The sequence below is a fragment of the Eumetopias jubatus genome, unplaced genomic scaffold (assembly GCF_037043125.1).
Source record: "Eumetopias jubatus isolate StellerSeaLion01/CBP00866 unplaced genomic scaffold, mEumJub1_p1.0 scaffold_2, whole genome shotgun sequence".
Classification (NCBI taxonomy): domain Eukaryota; kingdom Metazoa; phylum Chordata; class Mammalia; order Carnivora; family Otariidae; genus Eumetopias; species Eumetopias jubatus.
The window spans coordinates 86,340,678-86,362,746 of record NW_028274808.1 but is presented as its reverse complement, the minus strand read 5'-3'; the positions used below and the strand labels follow the sequence as shown (position 1 = coordinate 86,362,746).

The 22,069-nt window shown below is 44.3% G+C and overlaps 1 protein-coding gene and 1 long non-coding RNA gene across 4 annotated transcripts in view; one reads left to right on the top strand and one right to left on the bottom strand.

Annotated features, from left to right (window-relative positions):
• Positions 1–428: 428 nt before the first annotated feature.
• On the bottom strand, positions 429–3,727 carry LOC114208224 (uncharacterized). The gene is made up of 3 exons (XR_003608992.1): positions 3,560–3,727; positions 1,105–1,284; positions 429–556 (listed from the first exon to the last, which is right to left on the bottom strand). It is a non-coding gene; the product is annotated as an uncharacterized LOC114208224 (long non-coding RNA).
• Positions 3,728–3,795: 68 nt separating this feature from the next.
• Positions 3,796–22,069, top strand: part of MGST2 (microsomal glutathione S-transferase 2) — a 33,382-nt gene continuing 15,108 nt past the window's right edge. The window contains exons 1-2 of one of the 3 annotated variants that reach the window (XM_028102212.2): positions 3,796–3,944; positions 9,034–9,133. In XM_028102212.2, the coding sequence (XP_027958013.1) occupies positions 3,887–3,944; positions 9,034–9,133 (158 nt within the window). In that variant the 5' untranslated portion in view covers positions 3,796–3,886. Of the gene's footprint in view, positions 3,945–9,033; positions 9,134–11,793; positions 11,866–17,095; positions 17,172–22,069 lie in introns of those variants that run through there. The other 2 variants (XM_028102213.2, XM_028102214.2) reach the window with 2 other exon arrangements.

Here is a 22,069-nt window from a genome sequence, read left to right as displayed (position 1 = left end):
GTGGTTTTTATGTTGCCAGACCTTGGCCTCCCTGCGTTGCCTTACCCAGAGTATCATTTTAGTAACAAACACTCATGAATAAGGTACATTTGTAGAAACCCTTATAGATTCTTTTGAGTTTCTATAGGTAGTACAAATATTTTAAAAACCACTTTATTGGGGCGCCTGGGTGGCTCAGTCGTTAAGCGTCGGCCTTTGGCTCAGGTCATGGTCCCAGGGTCCTGGGATCGAGCCCCGCATCGGGCTCCCTGCTCGGCGGGAAGCCTGCTTCTCCCTCTCCCTCTGCCCCTGCTTGTGATTCCTCTCTCTCGCTGTGTCTCTCTCTGTCAAATAAATAAAATCTTAAAAAAAAAACCCACTTTATTATAATTACCAATATGCTGCTTCTCCTTTTGTTTTTCTTTTCTTACAAAAAACGTAAGGGATGGGACACTTACCAGAAGGATCTGTGGGGGCAATGCTTTTCATCTTCAATCCATCCAGAAAATGTACAGAGAAACTCACATTTTTGCTAGTTTTTGTTCATGCTCTGGCAGTATTTCAACCATAGGATCATCTGGAAGTTTTGTCACCACAGAAGGTGATGAACATTTCATTATTTAAAACTTCATTGTTTTACACTTTCCTAGAAGCAAAAATTCTACCAACTTTTAATATCTATCAAAGCAGATTACACATGAATGCATGGGGTTTCAAAGCATTTGAGCACTTTTTTTTTTTTAAATTGTATCAATCTCTCTTAGGATCTGGATTTGGGGACTGACTGGGATTGGCTTGGAAAAGTGGGTAGGGAATCTCAAGATTGGTCTGGAAAGTGGGAAGAAGACAAATCAGTGGGAACCAAAGAAGGTCACTCCGGAATTGTTTTGTTTTGTCTTCCAAACTATTTCCCTAGTACAGATGTACCCGAGTTTCTCAAAACAGGAGCTATCAACACCTAAAGGTTGTGGTCATCCGCCAGGGGCCCCGTTCCCGGCTCCCCTCTTCCTTCTGCTGTTTCTCTTTCTCGGAGCAATCCTCTCCCTGTGAGAGCCTCCGTGTGCCCAAGGGCCCAGCCCAGACCTCTTCTTTGAGGCCTGTCATTTGAGGGGGTTATTTTAGTACCTGGTGATGCGAGTTCAGGGCAGCTGGCTTGCAGTTTAGAATCCCTGCCGTGTACTGAAGACCAAAACCATTCAGTCAAATACACAAGGAAGTTTCCGTGCTGTCCTGAACTTCTAGGATCTGCCTTCTTACATAACTGTCCTCTTCAGTGATTTCAAAACAAACGAGGGCAGAGGGAACCTGAAGGGACAACAGGGCATTGTGAGCAGAGCTGGTCTGCAACTCTTTGTAAATTAATTTTAGCATTCCTTATTCCCTATTGTTAAAAACAAGACAACCGGCCCCAAATAGAGTCACTTACGCTAAGTCCCACGTCAACAAACAGAGACTTAACTTAATGATTGTTTCAGCTCTTGGAGAAACGGCATCTTAAACTAGTCCATCAGGAATCACCTGATCCGCATTAGTTAAGTAATCTGTCTGATAAACCCCTGCCATGCCCTAAAGGAAAGTAACCTTGCAAGAAGCAATTTACTTTTTGTCTGGTCTAACTTCCTTGTTCCACCTCCTTTCTGCCTAGAATAGTCTTTCATTTCGTATAGCTCCTCAGAGCTCCTTCCTGTCTGCTGGATGCATGAGTAGTAAATAAAGACTAAGGTCTTTAACATGTACTCAGCTTAGTTTTTGTTTTTTAACACCATATATGTGTGGTTTTTTAAAATTCTCCTTTGAACTAGTTAAAAGGTCATCTAGGTTCTCTCAATGAATTCAATAAAACCTTTGATGTGTTTTCATTTTATATCTGTATGAGAGGCATGATTTTTACCTTTTAAAATATATCTTTTAACATTAGGTACACAATATGCTAAGTACTTTTCTAGATGCTGATGGAGAGCAAGAATTTTCTGTCCCCTCAAGGGTCTTTCTAGCGGGACTAAGAATCAAATTGACTTGAGGCAGATTAACAGGAGAAAGTCAAATTTAATGGTGCACATACGAGGTATCCACATAGACGTGGAAATTCCAAAAACAGGCAAAATGACGTATACATGTCATCCTGAACTAAGGAGAAGGGGATAGAGGTCTGGGACTTCAAAGGGAGGGAATGCACTTCACAGGAAGATGAAAAAGGGTAAATGTTGGGTAAACAAGTGTTTGCTGGGCCATACAGAAATGGGACATAAAGGATTCTGATCAAACAGGCCTTATTAAGTTCCTCTCGGTCTACCACGCCTAATTCATATCATACTGTAGTTATCCATAGCAATACCTCGCTTCCTGAAGCAGGTTCTCTGAATTATTTTTAGGCAGTGGAGTGGGGGGAGGTAAAGAGCTTTTCCTGAATCTCCTGGATTTAACTGAATCTTCATGCCAAAGTGGCCCATCTTGGGGTGGCCTGCCCTGGGCCCCTTGTATAAAGCCCTTTTGTGTGTTTATTTAACAAACCCAGAACACAGTTTTGGATGCTATGTGCTGTTCTAAGTGCTTGATAAATGTTAACTAATTCAATCCTCATAACAGCCCTATAGCACTTCTGTGTCCCTTCAGCCCTTATTAGCCCGTCTTTTCAAACTGAGTTTCAGGCTCAGCATCTGGGGCGAGGTTGTGTCATCACTGAGCGCCAGGGGAGGGAGCCCAAGTGCAAACCTGGGTGAGGCTGAAGCACACAGGCCTTCTGCTGGCCCTGGGGTTCCAAGTGAGCCGGGGGGTGAGATGAGAACGGGGCCCCAACTTTGTTTTGCAGGACGCTGCATCTTTAAGGAGCAAAAGGGTTATGCTGAGAGAGGGGAGGGACTATGATAAATGGGTTCTGTAGAGACGCCCCCAGCCAGGGAGGGGTCAGCACTGGGCCCAGTGGTGTAGGGCATTGCTCAGACTGGCATGATGCCCGTTGTGCTGTGTCTTATAAAAGTCAACTTAGGGGCATCTGGGTGGCTCAGCTGGTTAAGCGCCTGCCTTTGGCTCAGGTCATGATCCCAAGGTCCTAGGATCAAGGCCCTTGAGCCCCACATCCCACTCCCCACTAAGTTTGGAGTCTGCCTCTCCCTCCCTCTCTGTTCCTCCCCCGCTCTCTTTTTCTATCAAATAAAATCTTAAAAAAAAAAAAGTCAACTTAAACTATTGCTCCACTTGTCCCCCCAGGGCCCTCTTTCTTCTCAGAACATACACTTTAGTTTATTATTTTTCTAAATGTATGGTCACCATGCCCATGGGAAAGTCAAGGTGACAGTGGGAGGCAGCAGGATATGGGGGGGCGGCGCACAAATGGAATCTGCTGGACTCGGGTTCAAATCTAAGTTCTGCCACTTACTGGTTAGAATCCACTTAAATGAGCCTTAAATCTCAGTGGGATTAAGTAAATGCTTCCATCTCTTTTCCCACAAGAAGTGAGCAAGGGCTCAGCTGGGCCTTGCAGTTGGGGAAGAGACTCGAGGGTCCGAGGGTCCGGGGGGGGGGGGGGCGTGGGAGAGGGGGAGGGGAAGTCGGTTCCGAATTGGCTGAGAAGAAAGTCTACCTTCTGGTGTAGCTGCTAGAGGCCTGGCTAATCCCGCAGGCTGAGCCGCGTCCCCAGCGCCGGGGAGGAGACAGACTTCCAGCAAGCTCGGGAGGCAGCAACCCGGCCAGATAAAGATCTGTGACTGGCAGCTCCAGATCGACCTGCCTTCCCAATTCCTGTTCCAGAGCAAAGGTCACCCCGCCGTTTGCATCGGCCTCTTTTTTTTTTTCTTCTCCGCTTTGTTTACCTTATAAGGAAGGTCAACATTACAAAGTCGAAAGTGCCTGTTATCCTCCCCTGGATTTCGACAAATAGTTCCCTGAACCAGAACGTTCCATGTGAAAGATGGCTGGGCATTCAATCTTGCTGGCTGCTGTCTCAGTCCTGTCGGCCTGTCAACAAAGTAAGAGTGTCAGGCTGTGTGTGTGTGTGTGTGTGTGTGTGTGTGTGTGTGTGTGTGTGTGTAGCAGGGGGAGGGCGGTCTGGTTTTGAGTTTCATATTTACATCCTGGTGGCATAGGCTACTCTGGGTCATCCACGCCTCTTTCTCTGGAGACAGAGATTTGGAACATTCCAGGAAATAATTCTCGAAAAGGGGCCGAGGTAGGCTCTCTGAGCCCAGCGATTCTGCCACGTTTGTGGTTACAACCCACAGCCCAGTTCAGATGAGCGTTAGAAAAGCACTAGCTAACCCGATGGAAGCGGTCTATCCACACTTATTCGGAGTGTTCCAACGGAAACATCTTACCTGCTTTAGACCATGGCTGTGATTTCTTGAACCCTGATCTTTTATTTTTTTATTTTATTTTTTTAAAGATTTTATTTATTTGACAGAGAGAGACATAGCGAGAGAGGGAACACACGCAGGGGGAGTGGGAGAGGGAGAAGCAGGCTTCCCACGGAGCAGGGAGCCGATGTGCGGGGCTCGATCCCAGGAGTTGGGATCATGACCTGAGCCGAGGCAGACGCTTAACGACTGAGCCACCCAGGCGCCCCAACCCTGATCTTTTTTTTTTTTTTTAAGATTTTTTTATTTATTCATGAGAGACGGAGAGAGAGAGAGGCAGAGGGAGAAGCAGGCTCCCAAGGAGCAGGGAGCCCGATGTGGGACTCGATCCCAGGACTCTGGGATCATGACCTGAGCCGAAGGCAGATGCTTAACCATCTGAGCCACCCAGGCGTCCAACCCTGATCTTTTTAATTAATGTTTCTTAAAAATGAACTGCCTACGGTAGGTATAATAATCAGATCAGGTTTTAAGAAATCTGCAGAAATACGAGCTTCAGGTTAGGTGATGAATTGGAAACCTTAAAACCTTCCCACTAGGATTATTGGGTATCTCAATTGCCTGGTTATGTAAAGAGCATTTGCTCCATGGCGGGGTTGGGGGGGGTCACATTTGCTCAATTCTTACCATCTTATCTATGATATCAGCTTAACATGCTAAATGGGAAAAAGGGTCTGGACATGGGAGCAAGACTGGGAACCAACCGTGCGTATTTCTTTATTTTTCTAAGTGTGCTCCTCCCAGGAAGGGGGTGCAGAGCCAGGGTGCACAGACGGCCACAGCATGAAGGGACCACAGCTTTGGATAAAGTCCCACCCTGCATGCAATTTCAGTGTCTTGCCTAATCAGTTGTTTTGTGTATTTATGAAAATAGGATACCATGACACACCTTTTGGGGTTTGATTCACATTCTAGAGTAGAGCGGGCTGTTTATTGCCAACTAAAGCAGCACTTGGGTCTCGGGCACCCACCGTGCTGACCCACTGATTCACATACACCTCCATGGAAGCATACCAACCCTGTGTGTTTCCTCTTCCTGGTTTTGCAGGGAGCACAGGAGTGGGGCCACAGATGCCCCAGCGCCTCTGTCAGCCTCACAGAGAGGCTTCTGTTTACTGGTGGGTGCAGGGGACAGTGGGCACTGTGGCCAGAGGTCAGGTGGGCGCGTGTGGAGAGGAGAGGAGCCTGGGCCCGTGGTGCTTGGTGGTGTTAGAAAACAAAATTCAACTAAGTTGTAAAGATCTTGTTGGCTTTATTCAACGAGTCATGAATCAGGCAGCATCCCATCTAGCAGATAGAAAGGCTCTCTGGAGAACTGTACAATATGAAAGACTTACAGGCAGAAGCGGGGTTGTTTGTGGCAAAGGTCACATTTTTTAGATAGCATTTATCTATCGGGCAGATTGCCTCACTAGTGCTAACCAGGTAATTGCAGATTGGCTGGTGTAAGATTCCACTTCTGGGAGAGGTTGAAACCGTCACTAAGTGAGGGATTAAGTCTCAGTTCTGTGATACCAGCTTAATGCAAATAACTCCGTTTTGGGCCTGTTGGCTCTTTTTTGTTTTTTTTAAAGATTTTATTTATTTATTCATGAGAGACGGGGTGGGAGAGAGAGAGAGAGAGAGAGAAGGAGAGAGAAGGAGAGAAGCAGCCTCCCAAGGAGCAGGGAGCCCGATGCGGGACTCGATCCCAGGACCCTGGGATCATGACCTGAGCCGAAGGCAGACACTTAACTGTCTGAGCCACCCAGGCGCCCGTGTTGGCTCTTTTTTAACAGTGGTAGACAGGGAACGTTTACTGATTGGGTCGGGGAGAGGGAGAAAGAGAGAAGGAGAAGACAGAACTGTTGAGTTGACATTAAGGACCAGAATTTGCTGCTTCTGCAAAAGTGTGGTGTTTATGGAGAAGGGACACCATGAACCATGGTAGAAGCAGGTCAGGGTTTGAAGACAGACAGTCTCCTATCTGTCCAGCTCAGCCGCTTAGCAGCTGGGTGCCCCTGGCCAGGATATTCTGTCCTTCAATGTCCTTATCAAAGAGCATTAAGCAGGACACTGGGTGAGAAATGCCCACCAGGGTGCCTGGCCTGGGGTTGGCGCTTAGCATGGTCAGTCCCCATCCTCTGCTGCTCCCGCACAGAAAGAAGTTTCCGCAGGACTGAGAGGCAGCCACATAGTCAAGAAGCTGAGCTATGGCTGGGGCAGGGGGAGGGAGTGTCTGGATTCACTCGATTCACTCACCCCAGCATACATACATCCCTCCGGAGAAAGTGAAGAAAAGAGGAGAGACAGGCATAGCAAAAGGAGAGTATTCCCAAGTAGTTTTTAGGCGACTGGTAGGGAGGGAAATAAAATAGTGCCGTCCAGAAAAGGTAAACCAGCCTTTCCACCCTCCTCATGTGATCCCAGCGGTCGCCACGGTCTCTCTAAGGCCCCTGACCTGGAAGCACAGAAAGGGGCTTCTCCTCTGGGAGACGATGGCCCAACTGAATCCTTCTTCCCGGGGCTGGGGGTGGGCTGGGGGTGGGGGGAGAATTCAGACACCCCTGCCGTTGCCAGAAGCTCGTTGCTCAAGGTTGCTGCTGCTGCAGACAGGTGCGGCCAGGTGTTACGCACAGCCAGGAGGCTTTCACATACAGCTTCATTTCGAAGCTCGGTTCTTGCACCATTTACCACGTGTAAATCAAGGAGCACACATCTTTCATTGTTTCCATCTTACAGATGGAAGCAAGAAGGCTTACCAAGTGTTTTCTCCAAGGCCGTGTGGCCATGGTAGCAGCAGGGTACAGAATGGCCTCCGTATTTCCCCTCTGCAGACATAATCTCCTTTTTGGCTCCAGCAGGGCGCATGACTCATCTCCCCTCCCCAGAATCGTGCTGCCTCGTGAGGATTTAGCCAGGGCTGGAAACAGTGCTCAGTCCCACATTTTCCGGATCTTCACCCTGCTCTGTCTGGCTTCAGGGTGGCACTGCGGTTTGAATGAGAGACTCCAGCTAAGCATTTATACTTTAGATGTTCAGCTACAGCGTTTAAATCCTGAGCAACGGTTTATTTGTAGCAGAGAGGAAGTCAGGGGTAGGGAAGAGGCCTGCTGTGCGAGCCCTTACTTAAACCAGGCTCACTATTTACTGACTTGTCAGAGGGGAGATGGTATCGGCTCTCAGGAGGAAATGCATCACGCCTAAGACTGTCACACAAGCCAGGAACGTGGTGCGCTAAAGGAAACTAGTTTTGAAACATGAGCAAGTAGGAAATGGATATGTAGGTACTAAAACAAGTGAGACCATAATTGTGTTGGAGAGAACTGGTAAGGAAATGAAACCAGAAGAAATAATCTAAAGGGAAGTCAAAGACCCCAGAGTTAATTATGAGGCAGAAAGAGGGTGATAAGGATAGGAGGTGAGAACATCTGACCAAGGAGGAAGCCTGGGTCTGGAAGCCAGTGAGCTTTACAGGGCTGGTCATCAGATGTAAGTGACTCTGGCGTTGGGCTTAGATGATCGAATGCAACAAATGTGGCCAAGGAAGGAGGACAAAGTCATAATCATTTCATAGTAGGGAAAGTGAGTCAGGCAGGGAGGCATCGTTCCCAAAAGTTTTCTTGTGACCCTCCCTCCTGGCTCTTGTCCTCTCTAGGTAGCCACTGATCTGTTTTATGTCACTATGGATTCATTTGCATTTTTGAGAATTTTATATAAGTGAAACTATACAGGACTATTCTCTTCTGATCTTGCTTCTGTCATTCAGCATAATATGTTTGAGGTTCATCCATGTTGTTTTATGTGTCAATTGTTCATTCCTTTTTACTGTCAAATAGTATTCTATTATACGGATATACCACGTATACAATTTGTTTATCCATTAGCTTGTTGACCAACATTTATGTTAGGGTTCTCCAGAGAAGCAGAACCAATACAACACACACACACACACACACACACACACACACACACACACACACACAGAGGCATTTATTTTAAAAAATTGGTTCATGCCATCGTGGGGGCTGGCAACTCTGAAATTTGCAGGGCGGGCTAAAGGCTGGAAATTCCAGCAAGAATTGGTGTTGCAGTATGGAGCCTGAAGGTAGTGTGGAGGCAGAATGCCTTTCTCTTTGGGGAACGTTAGTCTTTTCTCTTCAGGCCTTCAGCTGATTGGATGAGGCCCACCCACATAAGGAGGATAATCTGCTTTACTTAGAGTTTACTGATATAAATGTTAATCACATCCAAAAAATATTTTCACAGAAACAACAAGACTGGTGTTTGACCAAACAGCTGGGCACCATGGTCTAGCGTAGTTGACGCAATAAAAGTAACAATTGCAGAGTTGTTCCTAATTTTTGGCTATTATGAATAAAGCTGCTATGAACATTTGTGTACAAGTTTTTGTATGGACATATGATTTAATTTCAGGGAAATAACTAGGAGTGGAGTGATTGGCTATATGGTCTATGTATGTCTAACTAAAAAAATCCATTCCAAATGGTTTTCCAAAATGATGGTACCATTTTATGTTCCCCCCAGAGTGTATGAGAATTCTGGCTGAGGCTTACCTCTCTTTTTAAATTGATATGATCTGTCTTTTTAATTTTATACATTTTAATAGGTACATAGTTGTATCTAATTATGATTTAAATTTGTGTTTTTCTAATCATTAGTGATGTGCCACATTTTAATCGTTAATCCCTCCATATACTTGCAGGTTATTTTGCTTTGCATGTAGGAAAGGCGAGATTAAAATACAAAGTCACACCCCCAGCGGTCTCTGGGTCACCAGAGTTTGAAAGAATATTTCGTGCACAGTAAGTAATGCTTCCCCCACCCTTCTGGGATCCGGGCCTAGCACATATAGAGAATTCTGATCAGGGGAAAGAGGTACAGAGAAGGTATCTCACTGGAACAAACCATGCTTCACAGCCAAACCCCTTTTCATGATCCTTGAAGCTTGAAGCATCTAGTACATGGAGTCTCTACCCACCTAGAGGGTACATTTACAGAAAAGCCTGGGATCTTAAGAAAGACTGCTATACATCTCTAAGCATGGCAGTTTGGTTAAAGAGCCCCTTGAGTACCCTGAGAGTTCGATAGCCTCCAGCTGGACTAGCTACGACATCAATTTTCTATCTTTATTTTTCCTTTCCACGTGGAACAGAGGTGGGTCAGTTTTACCCTCTGCCCATGAACCATTTCCTAAAACCCCAAACCTGTAAGAATGAGAAAGCTTTCCATTTCACACATACTTGTAGTGATTTTGATCATCTTGTCTTTTCAGATGCACACAGAATGTTCCACCATAAACACCATGAATTTGGCTGCTGCAGATGCTAGGGCTCCCTTTAGATTTCATCCCCAAAATAAGTGCTTTTAGAAACATTGCATGTGTCACCATTTATATGTCACTTGGTTCTTTTAATAATACTTGGGGATTTTTCATCTTTGTCATGAGTGATGTGGGCCTGTAATTTTCCTTTCTTCTATGATCTTTGTCTCACTTTTATATCAAGATTATACTAGTCTCATGGAATGAGTTAGAGAATTATTTTCTCAGAGAATTTTAATAAGACTGGGAGAGTGTGTTCCTTCAAAGCTGTTAGAATTTGCCTGTAAAATTATCTGAACTGATGTTTTCCTTATGGAAAAAATTTTAAACTATGGAATTTGATTTCCTTAATGATGATTGGATTATTCAGATTTTTATTACATCTTGAATCACTTTGGGCAAGTCATGATCCTTGAACTGACAGCATTGTTCTCTTGTCCATCTCTTTGTTTCAACAAGAATTGCACAGACTATTCCCCAGGCTTGAAAGTGTGGGATGTTAATAGAAGAGATAATTTTAAGAGGTGCCTAAACATGTTTTTTTCAACAAAATTTTATTGTGGTAAGAACATGTAACATGAGATATATCCTCTTAAAAAATTTAAATGTATAAAACATTATTGTTCGTAGAGGTACCGTGTTGTACAGCAGATCTCCAGAACTTGATCTCTTACTTGACTGAAACTTTGTGCCCAAGATACGATTTTCAGTAATGCTGAACAACATGATGAGAAACTCATTTCCATTCCAGTTGTCTTTGAATCTTTATGATTATGTCAAGTGGAAAACATTGGTTTGATGCCAGTCTGTCCCACACTTCAATATTTATTTTTATCAGAGTAATACACATGTGTGGTCTGAAAATAAAGTGAGGTTACAAGCTTGAAAGCAACAAATAACTCTCCTTACTGCCAATCCAACCCCAGAGACAACCATTGGCACCCTTCTGACTACTACTTTTGGTATTTACTTCCATATTTCTAAACATTATGCTTTCACTGCTATTTATTGATTCACAAATTTTAGACATTATCAATTAGCTTCCTTTTAAGGAAGAAAAAATTTCATGTCTCTCCACTTCCTCATTTCCTTACTTCCACCTTCCAGTACAGTTATATCACTTTATTGAGTTAAACCAATACCAATGTTTATATTATTGTAATTAACTAAGTAATGTTCAAAGCTGAGTCAAATAGTATACTGTGATTTCATCTCCTTCTTGTGAAATTTTTTGTTTTATCTGGGGTTAATGATTGCCTCTTTGTTTGCTTAGTTTCATCCTCAAATCTTTAACTGGAAATCTTCTCTTAATACATTCAAATACATTAATCTAGCAATACCATTTGTGTTTTTTCTTGGATCATTTCTGCTTGAGTCCTCAATCTTTCTGCTCCAGTCTGGAGGAGGCTTTTTAAACCTGCTACATGCTGTCATTGTGGACTTTCTGTCATTATCCCAGGAATTTTCCTCATATCCTCCTAATTTGGATTACCTGTTTTCCTGGATCTCCTATTTTCCTATTTGTTGGTTTTCTCTCATTTTGGTGGAACATACCCTGCAGAAGTTCCCTGAGAGAGGATGAATAGTTGGTCAAATTTTGAGACTTTACTTTTCTAAATATGCCTTTATTCTGCCTCACAGTTGACTGATGGCTTGGTTAGGCATGCATTTCTATGTTAAAAATCCTTACCCTAAGAATTTTGAAAATACTCCTTTATTATTTTCCAGTTTCCACTGATACTGTCATGATGTTCTGTGCCGTTCTAATTCCCGGTTCTTTGTTTGGAAACTGTGGAGGCTTTAGGATCTTCCCCTCATCCCAGTGTCCTAAGATGTTCTGGTGCTGTGCTTGCTTAGAGGCATTTGACTTCACTATGCTGAACCCTAGATAAGGCTTCTTTATAGCCTGAAAACGCATGTCTTTCTGTTCTAGAATTTTTTTAAAATGTCTTTTTCCCCGAATTTCCTCTTCTTCATTTTCTCTGTTCCTTTATTCTTTTTATATATTTGTTTTTTTATTTATTTAAAGATTTTATTTATTTATTTGACAGAGAGAGAGACACACACAGCGAGAGAGGGAACACAAAGCAGGGGAAGAAGGAGAGGGAGAAGCAGGCTTCTCGCTGAGCAGGGAGCCTGATGTGGAACTCGATCCCAGGACCCTGGGATCATGACCTGCGCCGAAGGCAGATGCTTAATGACTGAGCCACCCAGGTGCCCCTGTTCTTTTATTCTTAAAACCTATATTAGTTTTATGTTGACCTCTGGATGGGTCATCTAGTTTTCTTTTATCTTTGGTTTTTCATCTTCTTGGACTTTTGTTCTTTCTGGGAAATTTCTTGAACTTCTGTTTACTAATCTTTAAAAAAAATTCAGATATCAATTTTAATTTCTAAGAATTAATTTTTATTCTTTGTTCTTCAGTTATTGCTGCTGCTATTAAATTATCCCCTTTTTGTTTTATGGATACAGTTTACTCTCTTATATCTGAAGATTTTAATGATAATATTTTTAAAAAAATTTTTGTATCATTTCTGTTTTTTCCAAGTTCCTTATTTGTCGATTTTAGCCTCTGTCTTTCATTTTTATTTATTATTTGCCTATTAAGTATCTATTGAGCACCTCTATATGCCTGGCACTGTTCCAGTAGCTTATCAGTGAAAAAATTAGACAAAGATCCTTGCCCTCTTGAAGTTTACCTTACAGTCAAAGAAGACAGAAAGTAAACAGGTAATATTATAAGAAAATACTATATTATGCAAGAGGTGGTCAGTGTTAAGAAAAAGGAGAGCATTGTAAGGGGGCAGAGGGGTGGGTTACTATTTAGGGTGGTCAGCGTGGACCCCACTGAGAAGGTGACACCTGAGCAAAGGCTTGAAGCAGGTAAAGAGTTAGCCATGTGAACATGCAGAGGAAACCCTCTTGAGGCCGAGGGACTAGCCAGTGCAAAGACCCTCAGTGGGAATGTGCCTGGTGGGTTAGCAAGGAAGTCAGTGTGGCTGAGAGAAGGAGCTGACAAAGTGGTAGGAGGTAAAGTCAGAAAGGTAGTGGGTGGATCATGTAGGGCCTTAAAAGCCGTTGTAAGGACTTTGGCTTTTCTCTGAGTGAAACGGAAAGTCATTATTAGGTTTTGAGCAGAAGAGTAATACGATCTTATATTTTAAAAGGATCACGTGGTCTGCTTTGCTGAGAACAGTCTACATGGAGGCATTGGTAGAAGCAGGAAATTCAGTTAGGAGGCTAACTTGAACCAGGGAGGTAGCAGTAGACATGGTGAGAAATGGTCAGATTCTGGATATGTTTTGAGGATAAAGCCAAGAAAATTTCCTGACATAATAAATACGGAGTGTGAGAAGCGTCAAGAACGACCTAAAAGATTTGGCCCAAGCATCCCAAGAGACAACAGAGAGAGACAACAGAAAGAGAGAAGGCAGCAGGAGGAGCAGTTCTGGGAGGAAGACCGGGAGGTTCTGTTTGACATGTTGTGTCCGAGATGTGACTTAATGCTACAGCTAAGGAGAGGCTGTAAGCATTGTCATTCACTAAGCTACTTGGATCCTTTCTTGTCGCATCAGAAACAGCCTAGTACATTGTTTACACATCTGAGTAGAGAGATAGCAGGCAGGTGGATATACGAATCTGCATTTCAGCAGAGAGATCTGAGCTGGAAATATAAATTCAAGAGTCACTGGCACACGAAGATGATTTAGAACCACAAGAATGGAAGAAATCTCTCTTTTTTGGAAGAACTCTTTAAGGGAGTGGGTGTAGGTAAAGGAGAGAAGAGGAGCAAGGACTGAATCAGCCTTAGAGGTCAAGAAGACAAGGGTCCAGCAAAGGGATCTGAGCAACGGAGATCTTAGAAGCTTTACTCAAATGCCAGTGGTTCTTGATTGGCTATCTGTGCCAATTTAATACAGAGTATCAGAAAATGAATTGGAAGCTCTGTGTGCATGGGTGGGGCTTACCGAGTGGGCAGCTTCACCAAAGGGTGACTGATCAGCAGCAGCTTTTTTTTTTTTTTTGGACAGCCCCAGATGTCAGTATCTGTAGGTTATCTTTCTGGGACCATTTGGTTTCTCTAGAGAAAACCCTTAAGCCCCCTGTGGGGACAGGCAAGAATAGGGTGAGGGAGGAGGATGTGTATAATAGGTCTCACTTCTAGAAACCTGAAAGTGTGGTGGGTGAAGGAAGGAAGGTTCTTCCACTACACGTATGCAGGTGTGCACAGTTTTCAGTACAGAATTTTATCCCTACCCTCCATTATTTCTGAACCCCCCTTGCGACTCTCTGGTTTGGGTTTAGACAACAGACCTCCCATCTCCTGGGATAGGGAAGTAGGGATGGGGCTCGGAGGTGGAGGGGAGCTAAAGCACTCCTTATTATAGTCTGTCAACCGGTTCTTCCCTTTCAGCCTTTGGCCTCAAAGGTACCCGGAGTCCCTAGTTCCTGAGCCTCTTGGGGTTCTGGAATGAGCAGGATCTTAGTCTTCATTGGTCCTTCCTTCTGTAGGCACTGAGCCTTCATCTGTCCGCACTCTGTCAGCTCATCTCCTGTTCCCCTGAGTGCTGTCCTTCCACAGAAATTTGCTAACATCTCTTCCACTGCTGTGTCTGCTCCCACTCTCTTTGTTCTCGATGACTTTATATCTATTTTTTTCCTTTACTGGCATTTCAGTGAGGTTTCAGGAGGGAGAAGAAATAAGCATGGGTTCAGTCTGTCATGTTTAGCACGGAGTCCTCGTGATGTGTTCTCAACACCTCTTGAACATCCATTCTCCTATTCGACAGAGGGAGGGTCTCATGCTCCGAGCCTTCAGCAATCAACAGCATCTAATGAGAACTTGGTAAATTTTGTTCTCATGGGATTTATTTTTATACTTTATTTAGAAAGTGATATTCTTTTTCTACTCATAAAATTTCATTCTCCCTAAATTAAGTAAAAAAAAAAATATAGTTGATTTATAGAAAAATAGTGTTATATGGTGATGCTAAAATTTTGACAGTGATATATTAATACTTGAAGTTTGGGAGACACTGTACTATTTATACAAGTCATCACGGAAGGAAATTCCACATCTTCCTACCTTGTCTTCTGTCATCTAAGAACTTTCTGTTGGGGGGTGTTGGGCTTCTGGCATGCTCAATCTTTGGGCTGCTTCTGGTTCTGTTTGTTCTTATACTTTCCACAAATTTGATTTCTTTCAAGTTATTGCTCTCTCTCTCTCTTTTTTTAAGATTTATATATTTATTTGAGAGAGAGAGAAAGAGCGAGCGGGGGTGGAAGTGAGGAAGAGGAGAAGCAGGCGGAGAAGAGGAGGGAGGGGGAAAGAATCCCAAGCAGACTCTGTGCTGAGCACAGAGCCCGTCTCGGGGCTCAATCTCACAACCCTGAGATCATGACCTGAGCTGAAACCAAGAGTCGGACACTTAACTGACTGAGCCACCCAGGCACCCCCTGTCTCTTCTCTTCTATAGCTGGACACCATTTTGGGAAATATATCTCTTAAGTTTTTGTTTATAAAAAAAAGTATACACACCTAATTTCCTTGTTAGAAGTGTTTTGTTTGTTCTATTTGATTAATCATAGCAGAATGAAGAGGGGTTAAAAAATAATGGCCAATAATTAGGGCAGAGGGAGTGAGGAGTCATCAAATACCCTTAAGAACATAGTAGTAGTTGTCCTGGGTTCTCTCTGAAGAGTGTGTGGGGATGGCCTATTCACTTCCCTGAATTTCTTCTTAGAAGTTCCATAGCACCAGACCAAATCTTGGCTTAGACTATAAGGTTTAGGTAAATCAGGCCAAATCAGATTGAATTCTTTGCTAGTGAAGCCATTTTGATTTTATCTGAGGTAGTTAGGGCGGGATCCCCTGGGATAACCAGGTCATTCCAAAGCCTACTTGGCTATTGTCTTCAAGGGTAGGCTGTCTTGAGCTCTGCAAATCCCTGAGAGGAAATGCACTTTCTTTTCTGGCTCTCCTGAACCAAAGCATTGAGTCCTTCAGCCTCTCTTGAAGGTCTCATGATCGTGGCTAGATCAGAAATGCTGTCTTTTCCCCTACTCTTTTTTCCTTCTGCTTTGTCCTCAGTATGGCCGAGAGGCCTGGTGTTAGGACTAATCCTATCTCTAAGTGGAAACTGACATCTCCTAACAATCACTTTGAGGTCCCTCTGACCACCACAGAAGTAACCTATTTCCTGTCTCAAGCTCACCTCAGGTTGGATATTCATTTGCCAAGCAGAGGTGATTATTGTGGGACCCAGTTTACCCATATTACCAGCTCAGGGCCTCTTCCCCATTCAGTTCCTCTTTCCTTCCTATAGAGAGGGCCTTAGAGAGGACTTCTCTAGAGTTTTGCAGTCTTTTGCCAGAATCCATTTTTAAACTTGTGAACAAAGCAACTGTAGTTTCAACAAGGGCCATTCCTTCATGTTCTTGTTAAGCTTAGGAAATTTTATCTAGTCTAATTTGAGTACCTTGATCCCTTTAGATTGAAGGCTTTTATAAATCTAAAAAGTAGATCCAAGTAATACCTTGATCTTGTTGCAATTTAAGTACATTCCCTCTGATTCTATTCTCACCAGAAGAGAAGAATAGCCGCTAATGACCCCCTCTTTTTCACACAGTTGGGGACCGTTATTAAGTATCTTTCATCTCTGTATTTTGAGGCTAGGTAGTAATAATTCTTCAGCTTTTTTCCCCCAATCATTAAAAAATTTTGGTTGTTCTCTTTAGACTAAGATTTTTCGTATTATTTCTAAACCTGAAGCCTAGAATATATGTAGTGTCCCAACAATGTTTTCATTAGTGCTGGGTAGGATAGAAGAATTTCCTCTCGCTTAGTTCTTTGAATGCACCTCTATTTGCTTGATACTGAATTATTCAGTTCCTGTTCCAGAATTAGCCTGTCACAAGTAAACCCAGTCGTCGTGAATCTGGGCGTTCTTTAGAAATATTACTCTCTTCTTATGCTGCTATAGCTGTAAATTTTTTGTTTTTGCTGTTTCACTTACTTTTTGTAGTTACTTTGAATTCAGATCGTGAAATTTAGAGATTAAAACTAGTGGCTCTAATGTATGTCTAGAAACTATGGAGAAAGGAAAATTCACAAAGAAAAGTTTTCAGGTATTGTGCAACACTGGGATTATAAGTAATGTGGACCACCTATTTTTGTAGTAAGTACAAATAAGTTAAAAAGAGACAGTAAACATAGCCCCATTTTTCTTATAAGAGCACCCATCTTAGATATGATATTAGCTGAAAGCCTAAGGTGTACTTATCCACTGAGTTAGAAAGGGCTAGGGGTCCCCGGGGGAGAGAATGACTCTGAACGATGAGCTCTTCAAACTGCAGCAACCTCCTCCGCAAACCATCTGTATTAAGTCAGCTCGGGCTGCTGGAACAAAATACCACACACCGGGTGGCTTAAACAACAGACATTTGTTTTCTCACACTTCTGGAGACCAGAAGATCAAGATCTTGATCTAAGTTCAAGGTTCTGGCTGCTTGGATTTCTGGTGAGAGCTCTCTTCTTTTCGCTTGCAGATGGCTGCCTTCTTGCCATCTCCTCCCTTGGCGTTTCCTTGGTGTGTGCATGCAAGGACAGAGAAGGGGCTGGGCAGAGTGAGTCTGGGGGGTGTCGAAGAGCTCTCTGGTGTCTCTTCTTATAAGGACACCAATCCCATTAGATCAGGGTCCCACCCTTCTGACCCCATTTAACCTTAATTACTTTTTTACTCCACATACGGCCACACTGGAGGTTAAGCCTTCAACATATGAATTTTGAGGCTCACCAAACAGTCAGTCCATGCCACCACCAAATAGCTCTGTCACCCAAGCTGGCCGAGTCTCAGGTGGTGGGGGGACGAGAAGCAGCAGGAATGTGGACGAGCTGCGAGCCTCACTCTCTTATCTGCTCATCCTGGTGCTTAGCAGCAGCACTCCTGAATGGGGGTTCGATCCTGCCCTCCTACCAATGGTGGCAGCTGCCCTCTGGTGTTCCCACACAAGGGTTGCTCGACAAGGAGCAATTCAGATAGTTAAGAATCTATATAGAAAGATTAGCTCCAGCACCTTTCATCTGTGAACCTTTGCTGAGCATATTAACCTGTTGCTCTGACCCTCAACCAGTGTAATAATCGAAAAGACTTTCGAGGGTCAAAAGCCAGCAGACTGAGGCTGGGTCATCTGCTAATAGAGCAAGCCGCTCATGGCGGTGGGCAGGCCACTGCTTCCGAATGAGTCACCCGAACAGAAGGATAAAGAAAAAGGAGCAAACAAAAACTCAAAAGAGGAAAACCTCCTAAGAAGCTTCCTTTAAGTGGCCTTGTCTGTTTTTATTTCTTAAACATGTTCTACTGCTAGAAAGGTATTCTACCTAATCAGGTTTTCCCCTTGGGTACCTGGTTCACATTTTCTATGAACAAGAGTGTCATACATAGTCTCCTGTTGTGCTTTTATTAGAAATCTACCAAATAGCAGAGCTGTTCAGAAGAGTTTAAGGGCAGAGTTCTTCCAAGTGACGCGTCCATGCTGAGGGTGCACTAAGTAATCTGCTGTGAGGGCGAGGAAATTTGGGAGCTTCTATTTATATTTGCTCTTAAAATCTCATTCTTTAATATCTATTTTGTGTGTGTTTTATCATGTAGATGATACTCTTTTCCAGTTGATTCTATGAGCTGTGCTAACGGATCAACCCTATATTCCCAGTGGTTTAACACGATGGAAGTTTATATCCTGTCACGTAGGGTCCCATATGGGGGTTCCTGGTGGAGTGGCCTTCCACATGGCCATTTAGAGGCCAATGCTCCATCCATCTAAGGGGTGTGTCCCCATCCACATCCTCAGAGCTCTCTCTGTTCAACCAGTGTGTGGGGGAAGGGAGCTTGGCACACCCGCTTCTTAACCATTTGGCTCAGAAGTGACATATTTTACTTTCTCTTTCCATTGGCAGGAAATGGCCCCGCCCAAATCCAGGACGGCCCAGAATCTAATCCCTGGCTGGGCCCCTACTGCACAGCACAAACTTTTGAGGCCAGCTAGCTACCTCTGCTACATATAGGAGGACATATGTTTGTTTGTTTTTAATGGGGTTATGCAACCATGAGAACTATACAATCAGCAAAATTTGGAGACCAGTGTTTTTAGGAACTGCCCTGTTTGGCTGTCAGGCCACAGTTTGATTCTTTTTTCCAAAATGAGGTGAACTGAGCAACACAGTTCATGCTGAGACAGGGTCAGACGGTACTTAGTTCGGGACTGCCCTCACTACTGCCGGCCCTTGGGTCCAAGTGGGACTCTGCGGTGGCCATGAGTCCGGGGCCCCACAGCCAGGCTCCATTGGCGTTGGGGATGAAACCTGAGGGATTTCAGCAGCTTTAACGAGTCAATCTCCATAGGCTCCTTCAGGCCATCCTTTCTGGTGACCAGCTCTTTCTGGGTTGCCTAAGGCTTTCCTACTCAAAGTTCTGTGTCCCAGGAAACCCTAGGACAAACCGAGATAATGTATCTGGGACTGTCCTGGTTATAAAATTCAAAGTCCCGTGTTCAGTCTGGGGCAAACTAGGAAGATTGGTCACCCTACTGTCTTTCTAACAGACTCTTCCTGTTATTGTCCCTGGGTAGACTTTGAGGCATATGGTGACATCTGCCTATAACAAAGGAAAAGCTTCTCCCCTAATCATTTTATGGGGAACTTAAATATCAAAAGAGCACAGGATTACTGAGCACAGAGGGCTTTGTGGGGGAAGAGTAGACAGACACGTTTCCCTCAGTGTGGGCATGCAGGAAAGGGGACAGTCCATCAGTGGCCATAATCAGCTACCCCCTCTCTTCCATGTGAAGGAAAATGGGCGCAGCCGCTTCCATTTGGAAGACTGTTTCCTGGTGCATTTGGAGACTTTGCCTGAGGATCACCTGTCGTAGGGGAACAGAAGATACCTGCTTTCGTGTCCAAAAGAGACCAGAAATGATTTTCATTTTAGTTTTCTTGTCAGTGTAACTGTAATTAGTCACCAGTAGGATTGTTAAGAACACATTTTCCGAGTTTGGTCCCCTTGAGTTAAACAGCGTTTGTGGACAACTCGCTGTGAACAAGCTGTCTTGGGACACGTCCAAGCATGAACCACTTAACTGTGGTGGCAGAAAGACATGGTCGCATGCTGGGGGGTGGCGGGGGGTGGCGGGAAGGGGACCTACTGCACAGGTAGAATGGGATGCAAGGTATGTCAAGACCAAGCAATACCTGGTATTCTCAGCAGGCAACTAGAGAGAAGACCATCTGCAAATAGCCAGGCCCCAGGGCTGGCCGTCAGAGATGATTTTCCATCTCTGAGACATGATACTAAGACAGGGACAGAGCCTCCTTTCAGAGGGACTAGGGCTTAAGGCAGGTGAGCAAAAGTGGGGCTAGGAGCAAAGGATAATGAGCACCACTAAGAGCTGAGGCCAGGGTGGGACCAACAGTGACTGTCTACAAGGGACAGAGGGACAGCAGAACTGCCCAAACGCTCTAGGCTCCGCCCACCCACAGGGAGCACAAATGCACTTAGAGACGCACCCTTGCCTGAATCTCAATGGCTTCTAAGCACCCCTGCTGACTCAGGACCTCAGCACCCCCTCCCCCTGTCTTCTGGGTCACTTCCTGGAGCCCCAGGGGAGGCCCACAGGGACACAGGCCCTGCTGGCAAGCCCTTGAAGAGAGGGATGAGGGATCCTGCCACTGTCCTGCTAGAGTCCTCCCCCAAGTCCTGTGGATGCAAGCCCCATTAGCTTCCAGAGCTAGGGGTTTTGGGGGCCAGCCTTCAAGCAGAAGTCTTAAAAGTCTTGCCTCCACTGTAGGAGTCACTCAGTTGGCTTTTGGGTTCTTCTTTTTTTTTTTTTTTGATGTAGTGTTCCATGATTCATTGTTTGTGCATAACACCCAGTGCTCCACGCAGAAGGTGCCCTCTTTAATACCCATCACCAGGCTAACCCATCCCCCCACCCTCCTCCCCTCTAGAAACCTCAGTTTGTTTTTCAGAGTCCATCATCTCTCCTGGTTCGTCTCCCCCTCTGACTTACTCCCCCTCATTCTTCCCCTCCTGCTAACTTCTTTTTTTTTTCTTAACATATATTGCACTATTTGTTGCAGAAGTACAGATCTGTGATTCAACAGTCTTGCACAATTCACAGCGCTCACCGTAGCATATACCCTCCCCAATGTCTATCACCCAGCCACCCCATCCCTCCCACCCCCACACCACTCCAGCAACACTCAGTTTGTTTCCTGAGATTAAGAATTCCTCATATCAGTGAGGTCATATGATACATGTCTTTCTCTGATGGACTTATTTCACTCAGCATAACACCCTCCAGTTCCATCCACGTCGTTGCAAATGGCAAGATCTCATTCCTTTTGATGGCTGCATAATATTCCATTGTGTATATATACCACTTTTTCTTTATCCATTCATCTGTGGATGGACATCTTGGCTCTTTCCACAGTTTGGCTATTGTGGACATTGCTGCTATAAACATTGGGATGCACGTACCCCTTCGGATCCCTACGTTTGTATCTTTGGGGTAAATACCCAGTAGTGCAATTGCTGGATCGTATGGTAGCTCTATTTTCAACTGTTTGAGGAACCTCCATACTGTTTTCCAGAGTGGCCGCACCAGCTTGCATTCCCACCAGCAGTGTAGGAGGGTTCCCCTTTTCTGCATCCCCGCCAACATCTGTCGTTTCCTGACTTGTTAATTTTAGCCATTCTGACTGGTGTGAGGTGGTATCTCACTGAGGTTTTGATTTGGATTTCCCTGATGCCGAGCGATGTTGAGCACTTTTTCATGTGTCTGTTGGCCATTTGGATGTCTTCTTTGGAAAAATGTCTGTTCATGTCTTCTGCCCATTTCCTGATTGGATGATTTGTTCTTTGGGTGTTGAGTTTGGTAAGTTCTTTATAGATTTTGGATACTAGCCCTTTATCTGATATGTCATTTGCAAATATTTTCTCCCATTCTGTCGGTTGCCTTTTGGTTTTGTGGACTGTTTCTTTTGCTGTGCAAAAGCTTTTTATCTTGATGAAATCCTAATAGTTCATTTTTGCCCTTGCTTCCCTTGCCTTGGGCGATGTTTCTAGGAAGAAGTTGCTGCGGCTGAGGTCGAAGAGGTTGCTACCTGTGTTCTCCTTTAGGATTTTGATGGACTCCTGTCTCACGTTTAGGTCTTTCAACCATTTGGAGTCTATTTTTGTGTGTGGTGTAAGGAAATGGTCCAGTTTCATTCTTCTGCATGTGGCTGTCCAATTTTCCCAGCACCATTTGTTGAAGAGACTGTCTTTTTTCCATTGGACATTCTTTCCTGCTTTGTCAAAGATGAGTTGACCATAGAGTTGAGGGTCCATTTCTGGGCTCTCTATTCTGTTCCACTGATCTA